This window comes from Staurois parvus, unplaced genomic scaffold (assembly GCF_062004578.1).
Source record: "Staurois parvus isolate SC_StPar_1 unplaced genomic scaffold, SC_StPar_1.0 ptg000230l, whole genome shotgun sequence".
Taxonomy (NCBI): domain Eukaryota; kingdom Metazoa; phylum Chordata; class Amphibia; order Anura; family Ranidae; genus Staurois; species Staurois parvus.
This window is the reverse complement of record NW_028318026.1, coordinates 2,921,699-2,946,241: the sequence shown is the minus strand read 5'-3', so window position 1 is coordinate 2,946,241 and position 24,543 is coordinate 2,921,699. Positions and strand designations below refer to the sequence as shown.

The following is a 24,543-nucleotide window of genomic DNA, read 5'->3' as shown; positions in this document are numbered from 1 at the left end:
CCAGCAATACACCAAACAGCATTTACACAACTCTCAAATTACTAGCTAAATTAGTGTTTTTCAGTTTGGGTTCCTCCTGAAGATGCTAGGGGTTCTTTGAGCAGTGAGCAAGGGTGGATTAATCTCCCACCTACACTAACCTCCAATACAAGAGGGTGATTTTCCACTAATCACCATTGTAAGTGCTCAACTCTACTCTGACCACTAAAGGACTCCACAATTTATACTGTCTACATTTTTATTCTTCATTAATATTTATTTCAAGAATTTTACTGGAAATAATTTTGTAAGATGGTAACAAAATGATCTGCCATGGGTGTCAAATACACCAGATACATGCCAATAATTATTTTAGTATTTTTATTTAAGCATTCTTTAAATTATTGATCATGATAATGTACCATGAGCTGCAGATATTATTTTTACAAGGGGATACTCAAGAACCCCAAAATTATTTTGAAGGTAAAGTTGAGAAAGATTGAGCTAGATGCTATATGCATAGCACTATCAAAATGACCCTAATGGGTGCTGATGATGGTGGCAAAGTAGTGGATCATTTATTCACCTTTGGTGGGAAAGTGATAAAATAAGACCTGATGGGAGAGTTTTTGTTAACTCTGGGAAAAGACATCTTTGGATCCCATTTGATCTAATTTGAATTCTATTTTGAAACTTATCAAACTCAAAATTTTAAAGCTTCAAATAGAATTAATTATTGTTTTGCTACATGCAGAGATCTTAATCCCCGAATTTTGCATCCGCCATTAAAGGGTCAGTCTACCATAAACTATATTTTATTTTTTTGTATGCTGTAGAATTAAATCAGTTGACCAATTTGTGTATCTCTTGGGTACTCTGTGATATTCTTGTTCTTGATTTCTGAGGTTTGCAGAGGGGACTCCACTGTCCCTGCAGGTAATTTTAAAAAATGTGTTTTTTGCTATGGGAAATACAACAGAAGGAGCTGCACCATGCCAAGGTAGAAGAACAGAAGAACTTTCAAACTCCCAGGTGGACAGGAGTAGAGCTGGGATTCATGGAGGGCAGCAGATATCACTGTGGGAGCTTCTAAGACACAGAAGAAACCAGCCAACCGTGCTTCTCTTTATAACTAGAATACTTTTTTTCGGGGGGGGGGGGGGGTGAAACTGATCCCTCAATTGCTACTATTGGACTATTGTGGCTAGCACTAACAACTTCTTCAATTTGGTAAAATGCTACTCAACAGACACAGAGGTCCGAAAAGCTCTTATGTTTCTGTCAGCGACATGGAACAACCAACTAGAACTAAAAAGTAATTATATTTTATACATGTAATTTGTTCCCTTTTTCTTTCTTCTACTTTTCTTTTGTAATAATTGTATATTTCTACTTGTTTGGCTTTTTCTGTAATGTGCAAAGTAAAAAAAAATGCTTATAAATATAATCCTTGCCTGGTTTGATCCTTCTGATGTCTAAGGCTAGGAATACATGGTCAGATAATTCCCTAAGAACAGATTGCAGTTCATCTGAATATCGTGTGAAAGGCTGGAGTGTTCTGGGGTCAATAGAGCGACTTCCCCAACAAACTGAAGCAGGGTACATGCAGTTAGTAGAGTCTAGTGAGACTCATCAGTTATATGGCTGTAGGCTGCATTGTAAAAATATACAACCATATGAAATGTGCAGGTTGCGGTTGCTGAATTCTGCTTCTGGAATTAATAGCATTTCCTCCACATTTCTTTATCTGTAGGTCTGGAGTGAAATCTAGTTCCACTTTATCAATGTTTGAGTGAAATGGGTGCTGTAGTTGGCAATTTCCTTTAGAAGGTTCACTATTCACTTTAGAACTCTCTATTTAGTGACCTAGAACAAGTATACAGATTTAGCTTTTACTTTACTCTCTGCATGCTTCTTCCAAGTCGTGACTTTCTGAGAGTTAAGGATTGGCAGGTTGCACTTATATTTTCTAGCAAGTTAGAGTGATAAGCAACACTTCCAATGTCTGAGAAGCTCATCACCTGCTACAGTCAGACAGGGATTTAATTAGAACTTCATGATTTTTCCCATTTCTACCCGCCCCCTCCTTTATTTAAAAAAAAAAAAAATGCCTGGAGTTACACTTTAGGGTAGAACTGAGCTACAACACCCCCTCTTCCCCCTGCCTAGGGCCAGATCTAGACCTTGTGGAGCCCAGGGTACTTCTGGTTTGGGGGGCCCTTTATGCACAGAGTTGGTTCATTTGAACTGCCAAAATGTGTTTTTAAAAATTATACAATATACCAGTCCAGAGTAAGAACTTGATGGCCACAAAATTTTACTTCCCAAGATACATTTATTAAAAAAAAGTATTTTGTTTTTAATTATACATATTTTATGATATTTATTATTTTATATAATTTTTTAGTATTGTTTTGTATTGTTTTTGTATAGAGGGTGGGCCTAGGGCATTTGCCCCTTTTACCCCCTAATTAAATCCGGCAATGCTGCCACCCCTTCCCCCCAGCTTTTTTCTTACCTCTGTAGCAGAGCCAAGTGTTTACTTCTATAACGTTGTGTCAGCTTAATAAAAGCAAGTGTGTGAGCATTTCTTTCAACAGAATGTTAATTAATTATAATGAGCGCTTCTGGGCTTCAGAAATACTGAGAACTGCTCACAGACATTTTGAAGCATGCTGGAAACTCTTTCTGAACTTTCTCTTTTGGGTGAAGAAACACAAACTTTTTCTACATGGAAAGCTGGCCAAACAGTTACTTCTTTCTTTTCATTCAGCCAGCAAAACAATCTAATCCATTTCTTCAGTCACACTATAGAGCACAGATGGCCAAATCTCCTGCTGAAGTTATTGTATTCTGACAGCCAGCACCAGTGGCTGCTAGAGTACCTAAACAGATTGGATACAGCTGCTGTTGCCCAACAATTTTCCATCCGACTCCAAAGATCTTTCAATCAAAGGATGTTGGGAGGGAGGGTAGCAACAGCGCCACCCACAGAGCGTTTGGTTCATTAGGAACTGGATAAAATTCACATTGTGTATATATATTAAGAACTTGCCCACCTTTAACCACCTGTGTTGTCTTCTTGTCTTTTAATGCTGTTAACCAACATACATTCCTCACCGTTAAGGAATAATTCAGGTTCATTGCAATGGAATTAATGAAAATGAACAATTGCTAAATGAACTATTGAAAGAACAGATTTTTTTTTCTTTAACAATTGACCCAGATATTGTAACAGTAAAATTTCACTTTATAAAAAAAGATATTGGTAGTATGAATTTATGGCTATTTATTAGACTTTCAGAGGCTCTGACGCCTATACAAGCAATCATAAAATAGTTCAAATATAAATCCTGTTTCCTGGGTTCTATTATGATCAATGAGAATGGCCTGACAATGCTGTTCCCATATATATATATAAATATTGCAGTGACCAAGAACAAATCTTGATCTGGAATTATATGGATCGGAAAATAAAGGAATGTGCTGTAGGAAATAATGTTTCCTCCTTCTGTCTCTGTAGTTTTCTTTCTTCCTCTTAGTTCCTCTTTTTTTTCTTCCTCTTTCCTCTGCTCTCACATACTCTCTTCTCTCCTTTCTCTTTATCTCCTCTTTCACATACTTTTCCCTTTCTTCTCTACTTCCTCGCTTCTTCTATCTTTTTCTTGCCTTCATACTTTCTTTGTTTGTTGCCATTTTTCTCTTTTATAATCTGTATACAATTATTTATCTTCCTCGTATTATCTCATTGAGTGTCTTTTTCTTTTTTCTTTTCTTTTTCCTTTCTTTTTCCCTTTTTCCTTTTTTTCCCTTGCATATACCATCTTTTTCTTCCTATCCCACCTCACCTTCAAATTTTTTGCCATTAATCTGTCATACATACTGTTTTTAATACACTTTAGAGCAGGTGACAGATATGTCACTAACAGGCTGCCTGGATGGCTTAAAATAAAAATACAGAGATTTCCATGAATTTAGATTTTAATTTTATTATCTCAAAATGTGGAATTTGTTCAGAATTCTATGTTATAACAAACCATCCCTGTATTACTAATTGACTAGATGAGAACCTGAGAATAGTTATTTTTTTTATAGCAAAATACAGCTCTGAGAAGGCCATATATATTAAAGAGACAAGAATCCTTTTTTTCAAATGAAACATTACACTTAGCAAGTCTGGCGCTAATTTAACAACATTTCTAGCAGTGGACATATACTGTACCACTTCTTTATAATAGCTAAACTAGACCCCCTTCAAGGATTAAACCTGTTGCTACGTACTGTATATGTCCTCTGCCAGGGTGCTTCCTATTTTAGTTTTGCTTTGTACTAACTTTTTGTCAACAAGAACACTGTGACAGTGCTTCAATTAGTGCAATTAGAGGAGAAGTAACATCGAAGGCAGGCAAGGTTAGTGACAGTAGCTTGGCAGATTTGGCAGATGATAGAAGGTGTGTTTATTTGGACCAGTGTCACTACCCAATCTCATACGGGTTTTAGCAAAAAAAGACAATAAAATTAGAGAAACTAAATAGTTTCATAGTTAGTCTGGCAGAAAAAAGACAAAAGTCTATCCAGTTCAACCATTAAAAAAAAAAAAAGTTATTATCCTAAACCCACAGTTGATCCAGAGGAAGGCAAAAAACCCAGCAAAGCATGATCCAATTTGCTCATGCAGGGAAAAAAATTCCTTCCTGATCCCCTGATAGGCAATCGGATATTCCCTGGATTAACTTTACCTATAAAAGTTAGTTTCCTGTTCAGGGGCGGACTGACAACTCATGGGGCCCCCAGGCAATAGGGGATCATGGGGCTCCCGTGTCCTCGCCCACACCCAAAAAAGCCTATAAAAAGGTACCAGGGGCATCTCATGGGGCCTCTTACTGACCCCGGGCCCTCAGGCAGTGCCCAAGTGCCCAAGTGCCCTTTTTTAAAGCAATCCACTGAGCTGGCCAGAACCAACTCTTGAGGGAGTCTATGCCACATTTTCACAGCTCTCACTGTGAAGAAACCTTTCTGTGTTTGGAGATTACATTTCTTTTCCTCCAGACGTAAAGAGTGCCCCCTTGTCCTCTGTGATGAATAGCTCTACACCGAGTTCACTATATGAACCACTGATGTATTTATACATGTTTATCATATCCCCCCTTAATCTCCTCTTCTCAAGAGAGAATACATTCAGTTCCTCTAATCTTTCCTCATAGCTGAGCTCCTCCATGCCTTTTATCAGTTTGGTTGCCCTTCTCCGCACTTTCTCCAGTTGCCCAATGTTCTTTTTGTGAATTGGTGCCCAAAACTGAACTGCATATTCCAGATGAGGTCTTACTGATGATTTGTACCGGGGTAACATGATCTCTCTCTCTCTCTCTGGAGTCTATAACTCTTTTAATACAAGTGAGGATTTTGCTCTCTTTAGAAACTGCAGCTTGGCATTGCATGCCATTATTAAGCTTGTGATCTACCAGAACTCCCAGATCCTTCTCCACCATTGATTCCCCCAGTTGTATGTATGATGCATGCATATTCTTAGCCCCCAAGTGCATAACCTTACATTTATCAACATTAAACCTCATTTGCCACATAGTTGCCCAAATACACAGTGCATTGAGGTCTGCTTGTAAATTGAAGACATCCTGTAAGGACATTATTCCACTGCACAGCTTGGTGTCATCTGCAAAGACTGAAATGGGATTTTTAACCCCAGACCAGAGGCGAACTGACTATTTAAAAACTTGGGCACTGCCCGAGGGCCCAGGGTCAGTAGGGGGCCCAATGAGATGCCCCTGGTACCTTTTTCATAGGCTTTTTTGAGTTTGGGCAAGGACATGGGGCCCCATGATCCCCTATTGCCTGGGGGCCCCATGAGTTGTCAGTCCGCCCCTGTCCCAGACCCTATATCGTTTATAAATAAATTAAATAGTAAGGGTCCCAACACTAAACCTTGGGGTACACCACTGACAACCCTAGACCATGCAGAATATGAATCATTAACCACTACTCTCTGAATATGATCTTTTAGTCAGTTTTCTATCCATTTAAATACAGATTTTTCCTAGACTTTACCTTACACATTAGCCGTGTGTGGGGAACTGTGTCAAACACTTTTGCAAAATCCAAGTATACAATGTCCACCGCCACCCCTCTGTCCAAGGTTCTGCTCACCTCCTCATAAAAAGAAATCAGATTTGGTTGACAACTTCTGTCTTTCATGAATCCATGCGGTCTGTTGCCTAAAATATTTTTTCCAGTATGCCTTTCCTTCAGAGCACATGTGTGGGTGCTGCTACACAGGTAAGTATCTCCTAAATGGTGCATGTTTAGGAGATATTTACAGTACCTACAGATAAGCCTTACTATAGGCTTACCTGTAGGTACAAGTAAATAAAAACAGACTTTACTACCACTTTAACATCAATTTAACAGATGATGTTCTTTACCATTTTCAATTGTCCTTTCTAGTCTCTTAGGGGAATCTACTTCCTTCTCATATTTGTGTATTTATTACCTCTTCCAATAATACTCCCTATGCAGCAAATTAACCTACCACCATTCCACAACAAAGAAATCTTTTGGAGGCATGGGACAATTACCAGATTTCCTGTCTGGGTCGTATAGCGGCAGTAAAAATGACTTACCTCCCTAAGTGCCTCAATCTCTTTTGAGTGCTCCCAATTTCCTTCCCCGCATCATACACACACCTCAGAACTACATTTTTTCTTGTATATATGAAAAAAAGAAACCCGAATCAATTGAACCATTTTTTTTGCTTAAAAGCAGAGGAGCTATTGCAGTGCCACACATCTCTTTCTATTATTCTGCTGCACGGATTGCCCAGCTAACTCCTTACCACAACCCCATCAAAGCATTTTATGGATTCCCCAGAAATATTAGAAACATATTAATAATCCAAAACTGAAACACTCCCTCCCATATTCTGGGACACTAATGTCTTCATATTCTCCGTTGCTCACAATAATTTATAACCCAATGTTCCTGCCAGGATTTGGGACCCTCACAAATTCAAATGGTGGGTTTCAGAAAATATAATTAGAATCTATCTAGAATCTATGAATATGCTTGTCTGGAGTTCTGACTTTTCAATCTCTTCGGAACCTACAGAAGATACTTTTGCAAGAAATCTTTCTTTGCCTTTTTTTATTAAAACTTTGTGTCCGAGGTGATTGGAACCACATCCTCACTTCTCACTCTAACCCCTATTGAACATACTGTATCTGTCTAAATGACCCCTCAGCTAAAGAAGATATATATATATATATATATATACACACACACATACCCATACATACTGTATAGTATATCTTTATCGGCAGGCAACTGCTTTGTCTCCACAAATTTGTGACTAAATGGGATAATGATTTGGGGGAGCCATTGAGAGAGCAGGGCTGGACTCAGATCTGGAAAACCACGGCTCACTGTTCTATTAATATCGCAGCCATTGAATCTAATTATAAATTGCTTATGCTTTGGTACATGTTTCCTCAGAGATTGTCCAAATTTACTTCTACAATGTCTGATACATGCTTCCAGGGTTGTCAAGTGACAGTCTCTCTTTCCACATTTGGTGGGAATGCCCCAAAATTAAATGATTTTGAAAGGAACAATTTCTTCCACTTCCACCTTGTTATGCTAACATGTAAATTACCAAAGATGGCTCTTTTAACTCTTAACCACCGGGTTATGCAAATAACCGTTTCTGTGTTCTGATATTTCTCGTTACAGCAGCTAAACAAACTTAACTAAAGTGTGGTTGTCCTCTATCCCGACAGTGAATCAAGTAAAATGTAAAAAGGTCTGGTACCTGATTCACGAAAAAATGTCAGCAACATTAAATGATGAAGTTCAGAAATTTGAGAGTGCCTGGACTTCCTGGGTAACTTCCTATCTCCCTGCTAACTTTGACAGATCTCTATTAACTTAGATTACATCTTCCATAGTAGTGCATCTGCATACCTGGTTCTCGATAGGATCACTTTCTTGGCGCCTTTTCTTTTTCTTTTTTTCATGTTTTCTTCTTTTCCTTCCTCTGTTATTTTAATTCTCATTTTATCTTAATTTTGTCTCCATAATAATTTTTGTTTCTTCTTTTCTTTTTCAGGCACTAATGTTATAATCGCTAATTTACATACACTTTTGCAACTCAGTAATTCAATGTTGTATCGCATAGTGCCTTCAACTTTTTTTTTGTTTATTTACATTCCATAATATTTCCTTATATATCTGTTGCTTTTGTATCTTAATTTATTTATTGCTATGTGATTTACAGGTATATTTGGCTTAGATTTTCATGTTATGTAATACCCTTCTTCTCTGTATTATCAAAACTTAATAAAAACATCTATAGAGAGAAAAGAAAAAAAAAGAAAGAAAAAAGGCGATATAGCATGTTTCATTTGCCCTGGCTTGCTTAATCACTATAGCAATTTGTTAATATATTTCCTAAGTAGTGAGTATATAAGTAATTACTTATTGCCTTAAGAAAGTGTCATAGTCCTTTTAAAGGTAAAGGTATGCCATCTCTCTGCAGAGATGGCCAAGCAGGAGCACTGCCATCCTAGGTGGACGTCATATGACGTCCTCCCAGGATTGCACCTTGCACGTGCCCCACAACCCTGCTGCAGGACGTTCTGTCACCCGCTGTGTCCACCAGACATATTGGATGATGGATCAGTGTACCGGGCTGCTGCCAATACCATGTGATTGCTGTGACCAATTACAGAAGATCACACGGCAATTCTACACAATGAACAGCTTCCATTCATAACCATTCATTGCATACTATTGTGTTGATCTCTGTGATTGGTCACAGTGATCTCATGGTACAGACAGGGCCAATCACAGCCCATCTGTACCATGTGATTCTCTGTGGCTACTCACAGCTAATCAAAATAGTACACTGAATGAATGGAGTTCATTCATTAAAAATGGTTGCTTTTTACAGTGACGGTTATAAGCAATAATAGTGTGTAAAAAAAAAAAATCCTGAGCACCTCCCCAAAGTAGTAAAGGGTTACTTTGCTAACACTGTATTGCTCTGGTCTCCGTATGTAAAATAAGATTTGTAAAAAAATAAAAAAAAACCTAATAAAATAGTTTCTTTCTAAAAAGAGGCCATTTGGGGGATATTTGTACTGTCCTGCTATTTTCGGGCCTCAAGAAATTAGGCTGTCAGTACATCAGGACTGATCGATTTTCAGATATTTATACCATAGTTTGTGGACTCTGGAACTTTCCTACAGACTAAATAATATACACTGATTTGGGTTAATTAGCGTAATTAGTGATGAGCTGAATGGGGTAGGTACATCCAGCATTGCTTAAGTTTGGATGTCAAATCCAGACCCAACTGAAGTCAATGAATGTCGAATATAAAAACATCAATGGCTATGGTATTTTCTAGGCTACGGATTGTCAAACAAATTACATAGGAACCAGGAACAGGGCAAAGCAAAAAAAAATATTTTTTTTTAAATTTCATTTGGTGGTGAGCAGCAATTTTAGTATTGCTAAAAATGAAACTTTAACAATTCAAAATAGCATTAAAGAATATGTAAACCATCACCTTGTAAAACAACCCATTCAGTTTAAAATAGAAATGTAAGGCAACAAATTTGTGTATAAATATAAAGAACATTATAAATACCTTATTTTTCTTTTGTTTATAAGTGATCACATACCCGCTGGCCTGCAGCAGAGAGCTAGGGGAAGAGAAATAGCAGTGCACTGACCTTCACAATGAATAGGGTGTGTAGGAGGAGGGGTTGTCAGCCTGATATCTGATCATAAGATTAGCTCCCCGCACAGCCAGAACACTGCTGTGCTCTTCTGCCTAGTGTGGTCAGTTTTTAATAGGAAAACAGTGGGACTGGCAGGAACACCAGTGATTTCACACAAAGGAAGCAATACAAAGAGAACAGGATGCTTTTTCATACAACTACATGGTACAGCAGGAACATATCTCGGACATTGAAATGTTGGGTTTACAAATTCTTGAAATAACATGGAGAGGGGATGCCCTAACTCTGCTTGTAAAGTGGTATATCTGTACAATGTATACAACCTACTATAGCAAAACTGACATTTACCAAAAAAAGTGTTTAAATTGGCAAAGTGGCAGTTTCCAGTTGCTTACTTCTGTTTGTAAAAAAGAGCAGACAAGAGTTTCCTTCATCTTTACATAACCCTCATCCTAAATGATAACCTGATGATGATGGCCACAAAAAAAAATAAAAAATAAAAACAGCTTTATCCCCTCTCCCCTCCCCTAGTCAGGCCTTTCAGGTTTGGTATAAATTTTAAGGGGAACCCCATGTATAAAAAAACAAAAAAACAAACAGTGTGAGGTCCCTCCAGATTCTATACCAGACCCTTTGGAGCCAAGGTATAGGGACCCCGCACCCCCATATTTAGGGCATGTGGTCTGGTATGGTTCCTCTTTGCTGGCCTGCCAGCTTGCATGCTCAGATCTTAAAGGGTTCCCCCTCAAAATCCATACCAGATCTTAAAGGTCTAGTATAGAGTTTGGGGAGGGGTGTCATTTAATTTTTATTTTTTTTTTACCTGGGGTCCCCTTTGAAGTTCATAGCAGACCTGAAGAGCCTGGTATGAATTCTAGGGTAACACCTATACCAACTATCTCCAGCTCCAATGCTTACATGCTCGGGGTTCCTGGGCATGGTAACATAACTGATTGTTAAGGACTCAGCGATGCCTGCGCCCCCTGGCTTTGTTAACATCCATTGCCAATGGTAAACTGACACGTATAACAGCAGTATTGTTACTACTTTTATACATGATATTCAGCTGGTTAAATGTTCTGGTGTTTGTCCAATTTGCCTATAGGCACAGGCCTACTTTGGCTAATGTTGCATTCAGTTTCATCCTAAATAGATTTGCATGGTCACCAGTCAAGAAAATTTATGTCAATGTAGGGAGGCGGTAAGCAGCATAGACAGTGGTGATCAGCACTCTTATCATACCTCTTATATCGGTGCAGGGAAGGAGAGCTAGTAATGATCATTTGTAATTCCAAATAGGTTGGTCACCAGCAGTGTCAATATGCATATACCACAGGACACTTTTAAACCAACATCATCGCACCAAATGTACTTGGATTATAAATATACACAACAGGTGCTGCTATTAATAATAATACACTGTGAAAATAAATAAAGATGTGATACCAAACAACCACAAATAATAGCGCAACCCTACACCAATTAATATTAAATAAATAAATGAATACTTAGAAGATAGATATAAAAATCAATATAACTTAATATTAATATATCCATATCCATATATATATCCATATATATAAGTGAGAAATTTAACATTCAGATTAAAAAATGTTTAGAAAAAGTGGATACAGATACTCAAAGAAAATAAAGAAATTTAAAAGGGATAATGGAGATTTTAAAACAAATACTGTCTACTTGTGGCAAAACGTAGGTGAAGCTGGGAGTACAGCCTCTTTGAACTCTACAGTGAGATCTGAGGAGGCTCCACCACCCTGCACACCTATGCCTAAGAAAACATTAAATGTGGAGAAGGCCAAAGTGGATAATATTAATAATAAAAAGAAGGTTGTAAATAAAAATAATGTTCATGCTGTGAAAGAAAATGCATCAACTATTGGAAACAGATCTCCCAGATTTTCTTATGGGGTTCCAACTAATAATCAGTACGAACCACTGTATGATTATAGGGATCCGCCCTATTACCCACCTAGGCCTTTTTTGGGAACTGGAGGAGAGGAAGAGGGAGAGGAAGGGGTTGGGGAAATCGCCCTTATGTAAACCCTCAGTCTCACTTTCATCCACCACATTACTAATACTCAAGGGGGAGATTCTCCCACAGGAGCAAATATTTTTAGGAGTAAGAAGAGAAGAAGGGGATGTAGAGCAGGATCACAATGCCAGAAAAAGAAGAAGTTAGACAGAATAAATTGTATTTATAATTTAAGTGGAGTTCAATTGTCCCATAAAGAGATTAATATTCTTAATACAGGTTTAAAGTGTGCCATTAAACGACCCATCAATAAATTTGATGTATATATAGATATGCATAGATATATGAGGAAGCTCAACATTAAAAAGTTTTTTTTTGGGATTGAATCTAACCAATAAAATTAGTTATGAACCAAGATGTGAAGGTATTAATAGTGGTCTAAGAAACAAATCTCTCTTTAATCCAAACACTTCATCCAATCAACATTTGGAAGTATTTAAGAGTTTGGTTCTAAGATATTTAGAAGCTGTAGTACCCAAAAGGAATGTGAATCCAAGATATGTACAGGATGGTATAAAAGCATTGGAGGAACGTAAAGATATTATCATACGCCCAGCTGATAAGGGTGGGGGTGTGGTGGTAATGGATAAATCTTTTTATCATAACCAGATTGTAGAGATGTTGTCAGATACTAATACCTATGAGAGGATGAAGAAAGATCCCACTATGAGATATAGGGAAGAATTGAAGACTCTAGTCAATTGGGGATATAGGACAAGAGTGTTGTCTAAGAAAGAAAAACAATATTTAATACCTAGCGTGAGTAGAATTCCTGGTATTTATACTCTACCAAAAATTCACAAAAATAAGGAGAATCCGCCATCTCGGCCTATTGTGAATGGTATTGGCTCAGTATCTGCGAGACTGGGTCAATATTTGGATTTTTTTTGCAAGCAAGTGTGTCATCTACTAAGGCTTATTTACGAGATACGAAGCATCTATTGAAGTTTCTTGCTGAAATTCAAATTACTGGTCATCCGAAAATAGTTACGGCGGACGTGTCATCTTTGTACACTATTATACAACATGATGATGCTTTGTTAGCCCTTAATTGGGCCTTGAGTAGAAGGGATGACTTACCGTATAATCAAAAGAAATTTTTGAGAGATACTCTTGAATTCTGCTTATCCCACAATTACTTTTGGTACGATCACAGTTTCTATATTCCCAGAAGAGGGGTGTAGCAATGGGAGCCCGCTTTGCACCCAGTATAGCAAACCTGTTCATGTCAGAATGGGAAGATAGGTTTGTGTTCAACCATTGGCGTGAACAGAGGTTGCTATACAAGAGATTTATTGATGACATGTTCATGATTTGGGCTGGCAATGAAGGAGGACTATTAAGCTTTCTTGAAAGCCTGAATAATAATCCCAATAACATTAAGTTGGATTATCAGTATAGTATTGAATCAGTACATTTCTTGGATCTCACCATCTTTAGGGTTAATGATACACTACTTACTAAGACCTATTCCAAGCCTACCGATAGGAATAGTTGTCTGCCAATTATCAGTGGACATCATCCCCAATGGTTGAAGATTATACCCAAGGGTCAAATAATGAGAGAGGAGGAATTGTAGTCAGGATGAAGCCTTTCGGGCTCAAGCAGATATTCTGGTCGGTAGGTTTGTGGATAAGGGTTATAAATTAGATAAACTAAAGGATATAGTGGATCAGGTTCAATTAATACCTAGAGACCAGTTGTTGGATGAGAAACCTAAACAGATCTCAAATGATAGACATCAGTGGGGATTTATTTCTGATTATCATATACAATTTAAAGCGGTTGAGGCTATTTTTTATAAACTTTGGCACATTTTGAGGCTTGATAAAGTAATAGGGAATGTTATCCCGGAAAAACCTGTATTTATTTATAGGAAGGCTCCTACTATTGGTGATAAATAGTCCAGAAGATTCTGGACCCTCCTAAGGCTCTAAAAAAAAGTTTAAAGATAGAAAAGGCTTTTTTTCTTGCAAAAAGTGTACTGCATGTAGTTTGGTCAATCTCAAATTCAAGGGATTGAAGAGTTTTATCTCGAATTCTAATCATAGGGAATTTGAGATTTCCTCTTTCGTAACCTGTGAGTCCACTTATGTGGTATATGGTTTGGAATGCCCTTGTGGTTTAATATATATTGGAAGGACCAAGAGACAGCTTAAGGTCAGGATATTGGAACATCTGAAGAATATTAATAAGGGCTACAAGTATCATAGTGTGTCTTTACACTTTAAAAAACATCATAATTGTGATCCTACTAATTTAAAATTTTGGGCCATTGAATCTATCCCTAAAGCTTGGAGGGGTTCTAACAGAGTGAGGGAGCTTTCTAAATGTGAAACTAAATGGATTTATTTGACTGAAGCTTTGTCTCCTAAGGGATTAAATGTTGAACTGGATTTCAATTGTTTTATTAGTGATGCATAAGTTTATTTCTTTTTTTAATTAATTTTGTATTTAAATTTTATTTTTTATTTTATTTTGTTTGAATTAATATTTTTTTTTTGGTTATATATGTTTGTTTATATAAATTTTATTTTTATATTAATATATATTAATTTTTATTTTATGGATGGAGATTAATATATTTTAAATCTGTCTCAATATGGTACCGAATATCTAACTATGATTGTGCTGATTGCTATTGCATTGATATGTATTGATATTACCGTTGTTATACTATTTTCACACAAGATGGTGCTGTTGCAATGAGGTAGTCCGGTACATCGGATCGTGCATATTAGTGATAGTACACCGCTTCAGGTGTTGTAGTGCTTGGGCCAATCAGGCAGGAGTTGGGTCTTTAAGAGCGCTCTCCATGCACTGTTGACCACTCCCTCAGAAGAAGTCATCTGACGAAACGCGTTAGGGGTGGCTTTATCGGCGATGTCATTGCGCACACTAGCTCACGTGTCCAGGCCACGTGATTGCACCATCGCCATCTTGGTTGCAGGCAGGCGGGTGAGACGCCGGAGACAGAGCCTGAGGCTCTATTACTAACCAATGTTATACATTGTTTTACTCATTGTGAGTGCGGTTTTATGGGGGGTTTTGTTATCTTAATAAATTGCTGGATGATATTGCACTATGGCGAGTATTTTCTTTATTCGCATGTACTAATTGGATATGTGAGGATTTCTCTAAAACCTGAGCTTAGTGGTGGATTGCTGGATATTTACAGATACGCTGGTTTATCACCAGCACATGGTGAGTGTGCATTTTGATGGGTTGTTCTGAGCACTGAATGTCACGTTGGTGAAGGAGGATCTCATTACTTCATTGATTGAGGATCATTAACATATGGACTTTTCTGAATGGACTATATGTAGACTTCCTATATATGATTTAGTATTGATTCATTTATGTGCACATATTTGGTGGTGGATATATTAATATTAAGTTATATTGATTTTTATATCTATCTTCTAAGTATTCATTTATTTATTTAATATTAATTGGTGTAGGGTTGCGCTATTATTTGTGGTTGTTTGGTATCACATCTTTATTTATTAATGATCATTTGTAGCTGACAGGTATAGGTAGAGTGATTTTAACACAATTGGCTTTGCTGTAAAATTACTCATTTTACTGTCTGTGAAGTCCTGTCAGTTTTGTCTAGAGGGAAACTGTCAATTTTGCTAATTGTGCTGCTTTTTTTTTGTATTTAGATATTAGTTTTTCATTCAGAGATCTTTGCATGTACAGTGTGTTATTTTTATAAATTATTTGTGTGCTATTGCTAGTTTTTTTTTTTGTCTGATCTAGGGGGGTGCTGGGATGGTCTATGCCCTTCTCAGATTTCAGTTGTGCCCCCCCTTCCAAAGCTAGCAGCCCTCTCCTGCCTCCACCCCCGGACACTTTGCCTAGCCACTGAGCTCCTCCCAGGGCCGGACACGGAGGGTGCAGTGAAGAGAGGCAGGGGCGCCCTGGAAGCTCCAGCAGCTTCCTTCTACCTCTTCTTCCACAAGAAGATAAAGAAATGCATGGAATAAAGTGCAGAATTGAGGGAAATCTCCTCTGATCACAGAATTTTCACTGCACACAACTTTATTTACTGCTGGACTGCCAGTCTCTATGCAGCACGATCACTGCACTGAAGGAGTGGAAGAGGACTCCAGTGGCAACCTGGTAAACTCCATGCCCAAGAGGGTTAAGGCAGTGCTGGAAAATAATGGTGGCCACACAAAATATTGACACTTTGGGCCCAATTTGGACATTTTCACTTAGGGGTGTACTCACTTTTGTTGCCAGCGGTTTAGACATGAATGGCTGTGTGTTGAGTTATTCACTTGTTTGAGATACTGCATATATATATATATAGATTTATTTACTGCTTACCATAAACTATAAAAATGCTTACCATAAAATATAATGAGTCAGAAATACCTCGTGGGTAATTTAGAAGCTGTACTTTATCAGCCTGCTCAGGATTGTTAAAAGAAGATGTCAAATGAAATGTAATTGGAATGAATAAATCTGTCAGTACCAAAGATAGTAATTTCTTTTTTTTTCTTTTATTTTCAGATCCTGAGACGAGCAGACAAAAATGGTAAGAACATGACAGCATTAAATATGAAACGACTATCTGTAGAAAAGTCATGATATATTTATGGCTTTTGTAGTTAGCCTGCGGCTTGGAGAAGTAATGGTAATTGGAGAGAAAGATATATCGCCAATCATTTAAAGAATGGCTAAACTGAACTCATTTCACAGAATCAGATATTCTTTGGATACACTGTGCTCACTTGTATGAATAGGAGACCCGAAGGTGTTGCCCACTGTAATTAGGTGTTTCATTTTTTTGGGGTTGCTCTAGGACAGTGGTCTCCAAACTGTGGCCCGGGGGACAGATGTGGCACTTTGCTTGCCTTTATCCAGCCCTCGGGGCACTTTTCCTCCCACTGATACAAGGCACTATTCCTTCCCAGCAACAATGGGTCATATTTACTGCTACTGACGTCCACAATACGGCACTATTCCTCCCACTGACACCAACGATGGGGCACTATTCCTTCAACTGACATAATTGATGGGGCACTATTCCTGCCACCAACACCAACAATGGAGCACTATTTCACTCCCACTGACGCCAACAATAGGACACTATTCCTCCCACTGACACCAATGATGGGGCACTATTCCTTCAACTGACATCATTGATGGGGCACTATTCCTGCCACCAACACCAACAATGGAGCACTATTTCACTCCCACTGACGCCAACAATAGGACACTATTTCTCCCACTGACACCAACAATGGGGCACTATTCCTGCCACCAACACCAACGATGGGGCACTATTTCCCCCCAATGACACCAACAATAGAACACTATTCCTCAAACTGACACCAGTGATGGGGCACTATTCCTGCCACCGACACCAACGATGGGGCACTATTCCTGCCACCGACACCAACGATGGGGCAATATTTCCCCCCAATGACACCAACAATTGGACACTATTCCTCAAACTGACACCAATGACGGGACACTATTCCTCCCACTGACACAACTGTGCACTACTACTCCCGCTGACACCAACAATTGGGCACTATTCCTCCCACGTACACCAATGAAGGGACGCTATTCCTCCCCCTAATACCAAAGATGCATTGTTTACTCCCACTAATGCCGGGACAATTTCTACAGCCAATGACCACAGTCCGGCCCCCCCAAAGTCTGATGGACAGTAAACTGGTCCTATGTTTAGAAAGTTTGGAGACCCCTGCTCTAGAAGAAAAACTGTTCTAATTGGTTGCTGTTGGGCAACTTAAAATGTTTAGGCTCAGCTTCATCTATGATTGCTGTTAGTCAGGCCACAATGGCAATTCACTGGCCAACAGTTAAAAGATTAATTCAGGAACCCAACCAAATTGTAGCTTTTGGGTTTTGAAAATGCACATGGTTTGTTGCTGGATTTTCAACTCATACAATTTTGCAATACACTGCAATAATCTGGACATAAAGGTATTTTTCCATTTATATATGCTACTGTATGTCTACGCTGTACTATTATTTAATATCAAGCTAATTTTTTTTTTGGTGTAGGGTAGAGTGGGGAAGGGTTAGAATGCCTGCCAGGTTCTTACTGAGGTCGGGGCTACATTAGAAAGATTTCCCCTTACATACTGTCACAGTTACTGAGATTTTACCAGATAGGAAATGAGAACAAAATCTGAAACCAGTTGTGATTGCTTAAAATGTTGTTTTAAGAGCTTATCTACACTAATGATAAGCTTTATTCTTGATCATGTGATCACTAGTAGGGTTCTTTCAGACAGGCAGCAAGCTTTCTGCCCTCTGGAAAATGATCCATGGTATAGCAGTGGCTGTCAGGCGTTCAGGAGTTGCTACTACTATCTCCAGATGCCTGTTATTTTATTTTTAACTTTTTGCTTTTAATTGCCAAAATGCAATTTGACATTGCGCGACCGTGCCACAACTGTGAGCCAGGCGTTTGACTCGCAGTAGCAAAGCAACCCTATTGATCTCAATGGGCAAGTTAAACTCTGTCCCCTAAGGTAATTAGAATTCGGGTGGGTGACCTGTTTTTACCTGTCCTGTGTGAAAGCCCTTACAGCCAACCCTGGTGATCACATAAGTAACTAATAATTAAAAAAAAAAATTTAAATCAAGTTTTTTTTTGTATCAAATAAAAGAAAAAGCCATGAAAAAATGTATATGTTCTTAAAAACAATGAAAGTTATTTAGGTAAGGAGATGGTCATAGCAATGTTGTCACGTTAACCAACATATTTGACCTCCGGAAAATTTACCCCCCTTCCTGACCAGGCCATTTTTTGCTATACGGAGCTGAGTTACTTTGATTGACAATTGCGCGGTCATGCAACTCTGTACATAAATGAAAAGTATATCATTTTTTTTCCCACAAATAGAGCTTTCATTTGGTGGTATTTGTTCACCACTGGTTTTTTTTATTTTTTGTGCTATAAGCAAAAAAAAAAAAGGCTGACAATTTTGAAAATAAAATAAAACAATATTTTTTACATTCTGTTATAAAACATCCAATAAAAACATTAAAAAGTCAAATTTCATTATAAATAAAGGCCAATATATATTCTGCTACATATTTCTAGCAAACAAAATCTCAAAAAGCGTATATTGATAGGTTTGCGCAAAAGTTATAGCATCTACAGTATAAACTGGAATTTTTTTTAATACTAGTAATGGTGGCTATCGGTGACTTATAGCGGGCCTGTGATATTGCGGCGGACACTGACACTTAGTGGGAACCACTGACACTAATACAGTCATCAGTGCTAAAAATATACACTGTCACTGTACTAATGACACTGGCTGGGAAGGGGTTAAACATCTAGGGCGATCAAAGGGTTAACTGTGTACCTAACTAGTGTTTATGTGTGTACTTTCATGTCTATTTACTAGGTAATGTGCTGGATTTTACTCCCTGCTTTGCAGGGAAACAAATCCACCACAATGCCGCTGACAGGACACAGCTCTGCCTTGTTTACATAGTCAGAGCTGTGTTCTGTCTCTCTCCAAGCCGATAAGCGTACATGTGCTATTCCTGTCCAAATCACATGCAGATTCCCCACTGCTCCTGTGTGAACCCAGACTTGTCATAGAGTTCACACAGGAGCAATGCAGGAAACCTCCCTGTTACAATAATCTATTTATAAAAACTACATACAAGGGATGCACCGATACCATTTTATGATAGGCGAATACAAGTACTGATACTTTCGGTCAAGTACTCCTTGATACCAAGTACAGATACTTTGCCATGTAATTTGTGTCAAAGCAAAATGTATGGACATAAAGAATAGCATGCGATTTGAACAGGAATGAGACTCCTGTCCAATTCGCATGCATTTTCCCCACTGCTCCTGTGTGAACCCAGGCTTGTCGTAGAGTTCATACAGGAGCAGTGCGGGAAACCTCCCTGAACCGATCCCATGCTGAGTGGAGAGTGGGAGAGAAGGGAGTGTGGGGATGTATATATTGGTGTTGGTGGAGGATGGAGGCAGATGCTCCGGATTCTCAGCTGTAGAAGAGGAGAGAAAGCCACTGGTATTTGAAGTCCCCCGGCATTTTCTCCTCTCCTTGCAATTGATGACAATATGGGCTAAACAGCTTTTAACTGGTCAGTACCATCACGGAGAAAAAGCCGTGGAGATTTCAAGCCCTGTGGCTTTCTCTCCTCTCCTACAGCTCAGAATCCGGAGCATCTGCCTCCATCCTCGGATGGTTGACACCAAGGTATACATCTCCGCACTCCCTTCTCTCTCACTCTCCACTCAGCATGGGATCGGTTCAGGGAAGTTCTCCGCACCACTCCTGTATGAACTCTATGACAAGCCTGGGTTCACACAGGAGCAGTGGGAAAACTGCATGCGAATTGGATCAGAATCTCATTCCTGTTCAAATCATATGCTATTCTTTGAGTTGCAATTTGCATCCATACATTTTGTATTGCCACAAATTGCACCACAAAGTATCGGCGAGTACTTGACCGAAAGTATCAGTACTTATACTCGCCAATGAAAACATGGTATCGGTGCATCCCTTGTATGTAGTTTTTATACATAGATTATTGTACAGTATATGGTGGAGACTAGATGAACATAACTGTTGGTGATGGTGATCATTAGTGATAGGTGGACTTCCAGGACCAAGCTGTGTGTAAACAGTATTACAGGGATGCATGCACATCGCACATAAATGGTGTGCTAGTATTATCATTACATACATGTATTATGGGTGAAAGACTGAGCTAGAACTGGTGGTCCAATTCTAACAGCGTAAGATTGTGATGGTTCCATTGGGGGACCAAAATAATGACACACTCATTAAGCTACTCACTACGTGTGATGTGTCAGCTCATACAGGGATGGTAAAAAAACATCGATATTAATTATATATTTTTCCAAAAATCTTTTAGAAAGGAATCTTGTAGGATAGACGCAGTAAGATAAGTAATAAATAGAGAATTCAGGCTTTCAATTGGACATGTTAACTTGCTTGGAGGAATAAGAGTAAGGCCTCATTCACACATGAGGACCAGGGGGTGGTAAAACCAGGAGTTGAGCTGCTGTTTTACCGCCCCCTGGCCACCCGATTGCGCTGCAGTAGTTAAATCAGGTGGTTAAGAGGCAACGAGCACGGCCACATGATTTTGCAAATAGCAACCATCAGAAATAACTATGTGTGTATTATAAATGAACAGGTAAACCAATAAAATAACAAGTCAAATACATCTATGCAGGGGCGGACTGACCATTTGGAAACTCGGGCACTGCCCAAGGGCCCGGGGTCAGAAGGGGGCCCCATGAGATGCCCCTGGTACCTTTTTCATAGGCTTTTTTGAGTTGGGGCAAGGACACAGGGGCCCCATGATCCCCTATTGCCCGGGGGCCCCATGAGTTGTTAGTCCACCCCTGATCTAATGGATCTGTTTTGCATGCTGAATGATTTGTATATTTATTACAGGTACTTATATAGTGCTGGCAATTTACGCAGTGCTTTACATATATATATGTATATATATATTGTAAATTTGTATCAGTCCCTAACCCTCAAGGGGCATACAATGTAAAGTCCCTAACTTACATTCATACACATACTAGGACCAATTTAGACAGGAGCCAATTCAACTAATAGCATGTCTTTGGAGTGTGGGAGGAAACCCACGCAGGCAGAACATGCAATCTCCAGGCAGGTGGTGCCATGGTTGGGATTTGAACCAACGACCCTAGTACTGGCAGGCAGATGTGCTAACCATTTAGCCACTGTGCTGCCATAGATCTATCTATCCAGTCCTAAACTGTATAACCATCCCATTGCAGAATGCAATTCATTTGATTTCTGTCTGTATTGCTGTTGCAGATTTGCCCTCACTTCTTGTTTGCCAAATCTTTTGTCATCAGGATAGTAATGGGGAAATCTTTCCAAAGTTGTCCCAGATAGCAGGAAAACTCTCACAGGGGTTCTAATCCTTCCCCCCATTATCCACATCTTAAAAACAATTTGGCTGCTCATACATTGCTGAAATGCAACTCTGTGATGTTCCTCCTCACTTTCTTTTCATTAACATTCCCATCAGTTAGAACTATGTATCAGCCATATCAACATGTAAAGGAAAATTGTAAGAGCCTTCTAGTGGCCACAATACAGTATTTTCCTAATTGAGATATTTTAGGAAAAATACCACATTATGGCCACTAGATGGTGCTTGAGATCATAGGAAATAATCATATTAAATACAGCAAATTATCATTGTGGCTATGTGAATGTTTGTTCCATTCATACAGCAATTTGTTTATAAATACACCCCAAAGTGCTTCTAGATTGTTGGTAAATGATTTATAAATCTACACTTTAAATTATTAAATCCAAAGTATAAGCAATCTTTTTTGCTCCTTTAGTAGCATTTACAGCAGAGATGTCTGAAGCAGTATCGTGCTCCATGAAATAAAATGTAATGTAATGAGTATTTCAGACTACAATGCACAGCAGATGCTCACTTAGGTCTCCTTTCAGGTAATCAGTTATGCATTGCACTAAATTGGCATTAAATCCAAAAGCAAACATTTATTATTTTTGCAGCTTACCATCTATTAGATGTGGTGGCTGCATTAGTTTTAACTTTTAGGTTTTCTTTTTCATCTGGTGATCCACACAGTAAGTCTGTTGTTTTTTAACAGAACAAGCTGTCCTGCAGTAGAGCAGTTAGAGTAGGGGTAGGCAGCCTTAAAGAGGTGGAGATCCACCTGAACTACATAGGAGATTTCAAAGATCACTGGACTCAGTATCGCCTCCTCACACCTGATTTAAACCTCTGATTTCTGTACTACCGTGTCGCAATTGCGCGCATTCCACAATCATGCCTTTAAAACAGGTGGTGAGGAGGCAACATATGGCAAAACACACTTGGATCACTTTTCAGAGGAGCATCAGTGCCTGCTGCACTTGCAGATTTGGTTCACTTTCTGAAAACGCACCAAAAGTCATGCATTCAGGAGTTTTAGTGCAATTTCAGTGCACCAAAGGAGCAGAATATAATATCCCCTCCCTCCTAGATTGTAAGCTCCAAGGAGCAGGGAACGCCTATCCCTCTTGTATTGAACTGTATTGTTGCTGTATTGTCTCCCGTTATATTGTAAAGCGCTGAGCAAACTGTTGGCGCTATATAAATCCTGTATAATAATAATAATAATAAGGGGCGGACTGACCATTTGGAAACTCGGGCACTGCCCGAGGACCCGGGGTCAGTGGGGGCCCCATGAGATGCCCCTGGTACCTTTTTCATAGGCTTTTTTTGAGTTTGGGCAAGGACACGGGGGCCCCATGATCCCCTATTGCCCGGGGGCCCCATGAGTTGTTAGTCCGCCCCTGATAATAATAATAATAGAAGTTTATGGCTAAGTACAGCAAACCTGCAGGATAGCTGCAAGTACATTGCACTGCACCAGTTGTGAGGGTAAACCGCAGCACATCAGTGTGAAAGCAGCCCTATACTATTATGCCCAGTGTATTGCTTCACACTGACCTAAAGATCTCTTCTTTCCTGCTGCTGGCACCACTCTGGAGACTTCTAGCCGGGATAAAAGGTGGAGTGCAGTTGGTATCACTCCGCATGGAACATTATCCAGCTCTACATAGGAGGCATCAGCTTATGCAGCTCTGGCTCCCTACTACAGCTCCAACTTTACAAGTAGTCCCTCTGCATTGCACTCTGTTTGATGCTCTGGGATGGCGGGTCAGCAAGCCCACACCGTGATCTACCAGTCACCTGGCCGCGATCTACTGATAGATCACGATCTATGGGTTGCTGACTCTTGAGTTAGAGGGTTAAGACAAACCATTTACCACCAACAGGGGTACTTAGAATGATCAGCTTTTATTTATTCATGCAAAACCTTTATCATAAAAGTTGAAAATCTGTTGTTATAACTGTATGCGTAACTGCTGGAGTTTGGCTTCAATTTGTTAATGTATCTAAATCTGCTAGTACATCTAACACTCCCCTCCCCCCAGACTGACAATGCTGCTGTCCAAAGATGCCCCTTGTGCTCCTTCATCCAAAGTGAGGACACTCTAATACAGGAGGTGGGATACTGGCCAGATCACTGGGTGAAAACAGGGGAAAAAGCCTAAAAAAAAAAAAGAAACGAATGCAGCCACCACATCTAATGATTGCCAAGCTGCAATATAATACATTTTTTGGTTTTGGGTTTAATACCTCTTTAAGGCTCGGTTCACACTGCCATGACTTGGGATCCGACTTGTGAGACCCGAAGTCGCACGACATATAAAATCCTATGTTAGTCAATGAGAGCTGTCCTAATTAGCACTACTGAAGGTGCTCCGACTTTAGAAAATGTTCCTGTACTACTTCAAGGTGACTTCAATCCGACTTGTGCCCATAGACTTTATTAGAAGTCGCCACCAATTTGGATCCTCATCTATATTGATGTGATTTGGATCCGATATTATAGGAAGATTACTCAGGCATTCCTTGAGAGTTGCTTCAGAGTTGCTTCAGAGTAGTACTCAAGTCACCTGGCAAAGTCGCACTACAACTCACGCAACTTTCAGGTAGCAGTAGTGTGAACTGAGACTAAGGCAGTTTATTTTGTGTTAATGCAATGCCTTAGGAAATACTATTTACTTAGGCTTGCAGTGCACCTTAACCCCTTGCCCTCCAGAGGATTTACCCCCCTTCCTGACCAGGCCATTTTTTACAATACAGCGCTGCGTTACTTTAACTGACAATTGC

At 39.2% G+C, this 24,543-nt stretch overlaps 1 protein-coding gene across 1 annotated transcript in view; it reads left to right on the top strand.

The window, feature by feature from the left end:
- Positions 1 to 24,543, top strand: part of NECAB1 (N-terminal EF-hand calcium binding protein 1) — a 261,178-nt gene that overhangs the window by 2,643 nt on the left and 233,992 nt on the right. Inside the window, exon 2 of the mRNA XM_089679686.1 lies at positions 16,309 to 16,333. Within this exon, the coding sequence (XP_089535812.1) occupies positions 16,309 to 16,333 (25 nt within the window). The remainder of the gene's footprint in view (positions 1 to 16,308; positions 16,334 to 24,543) is intronic.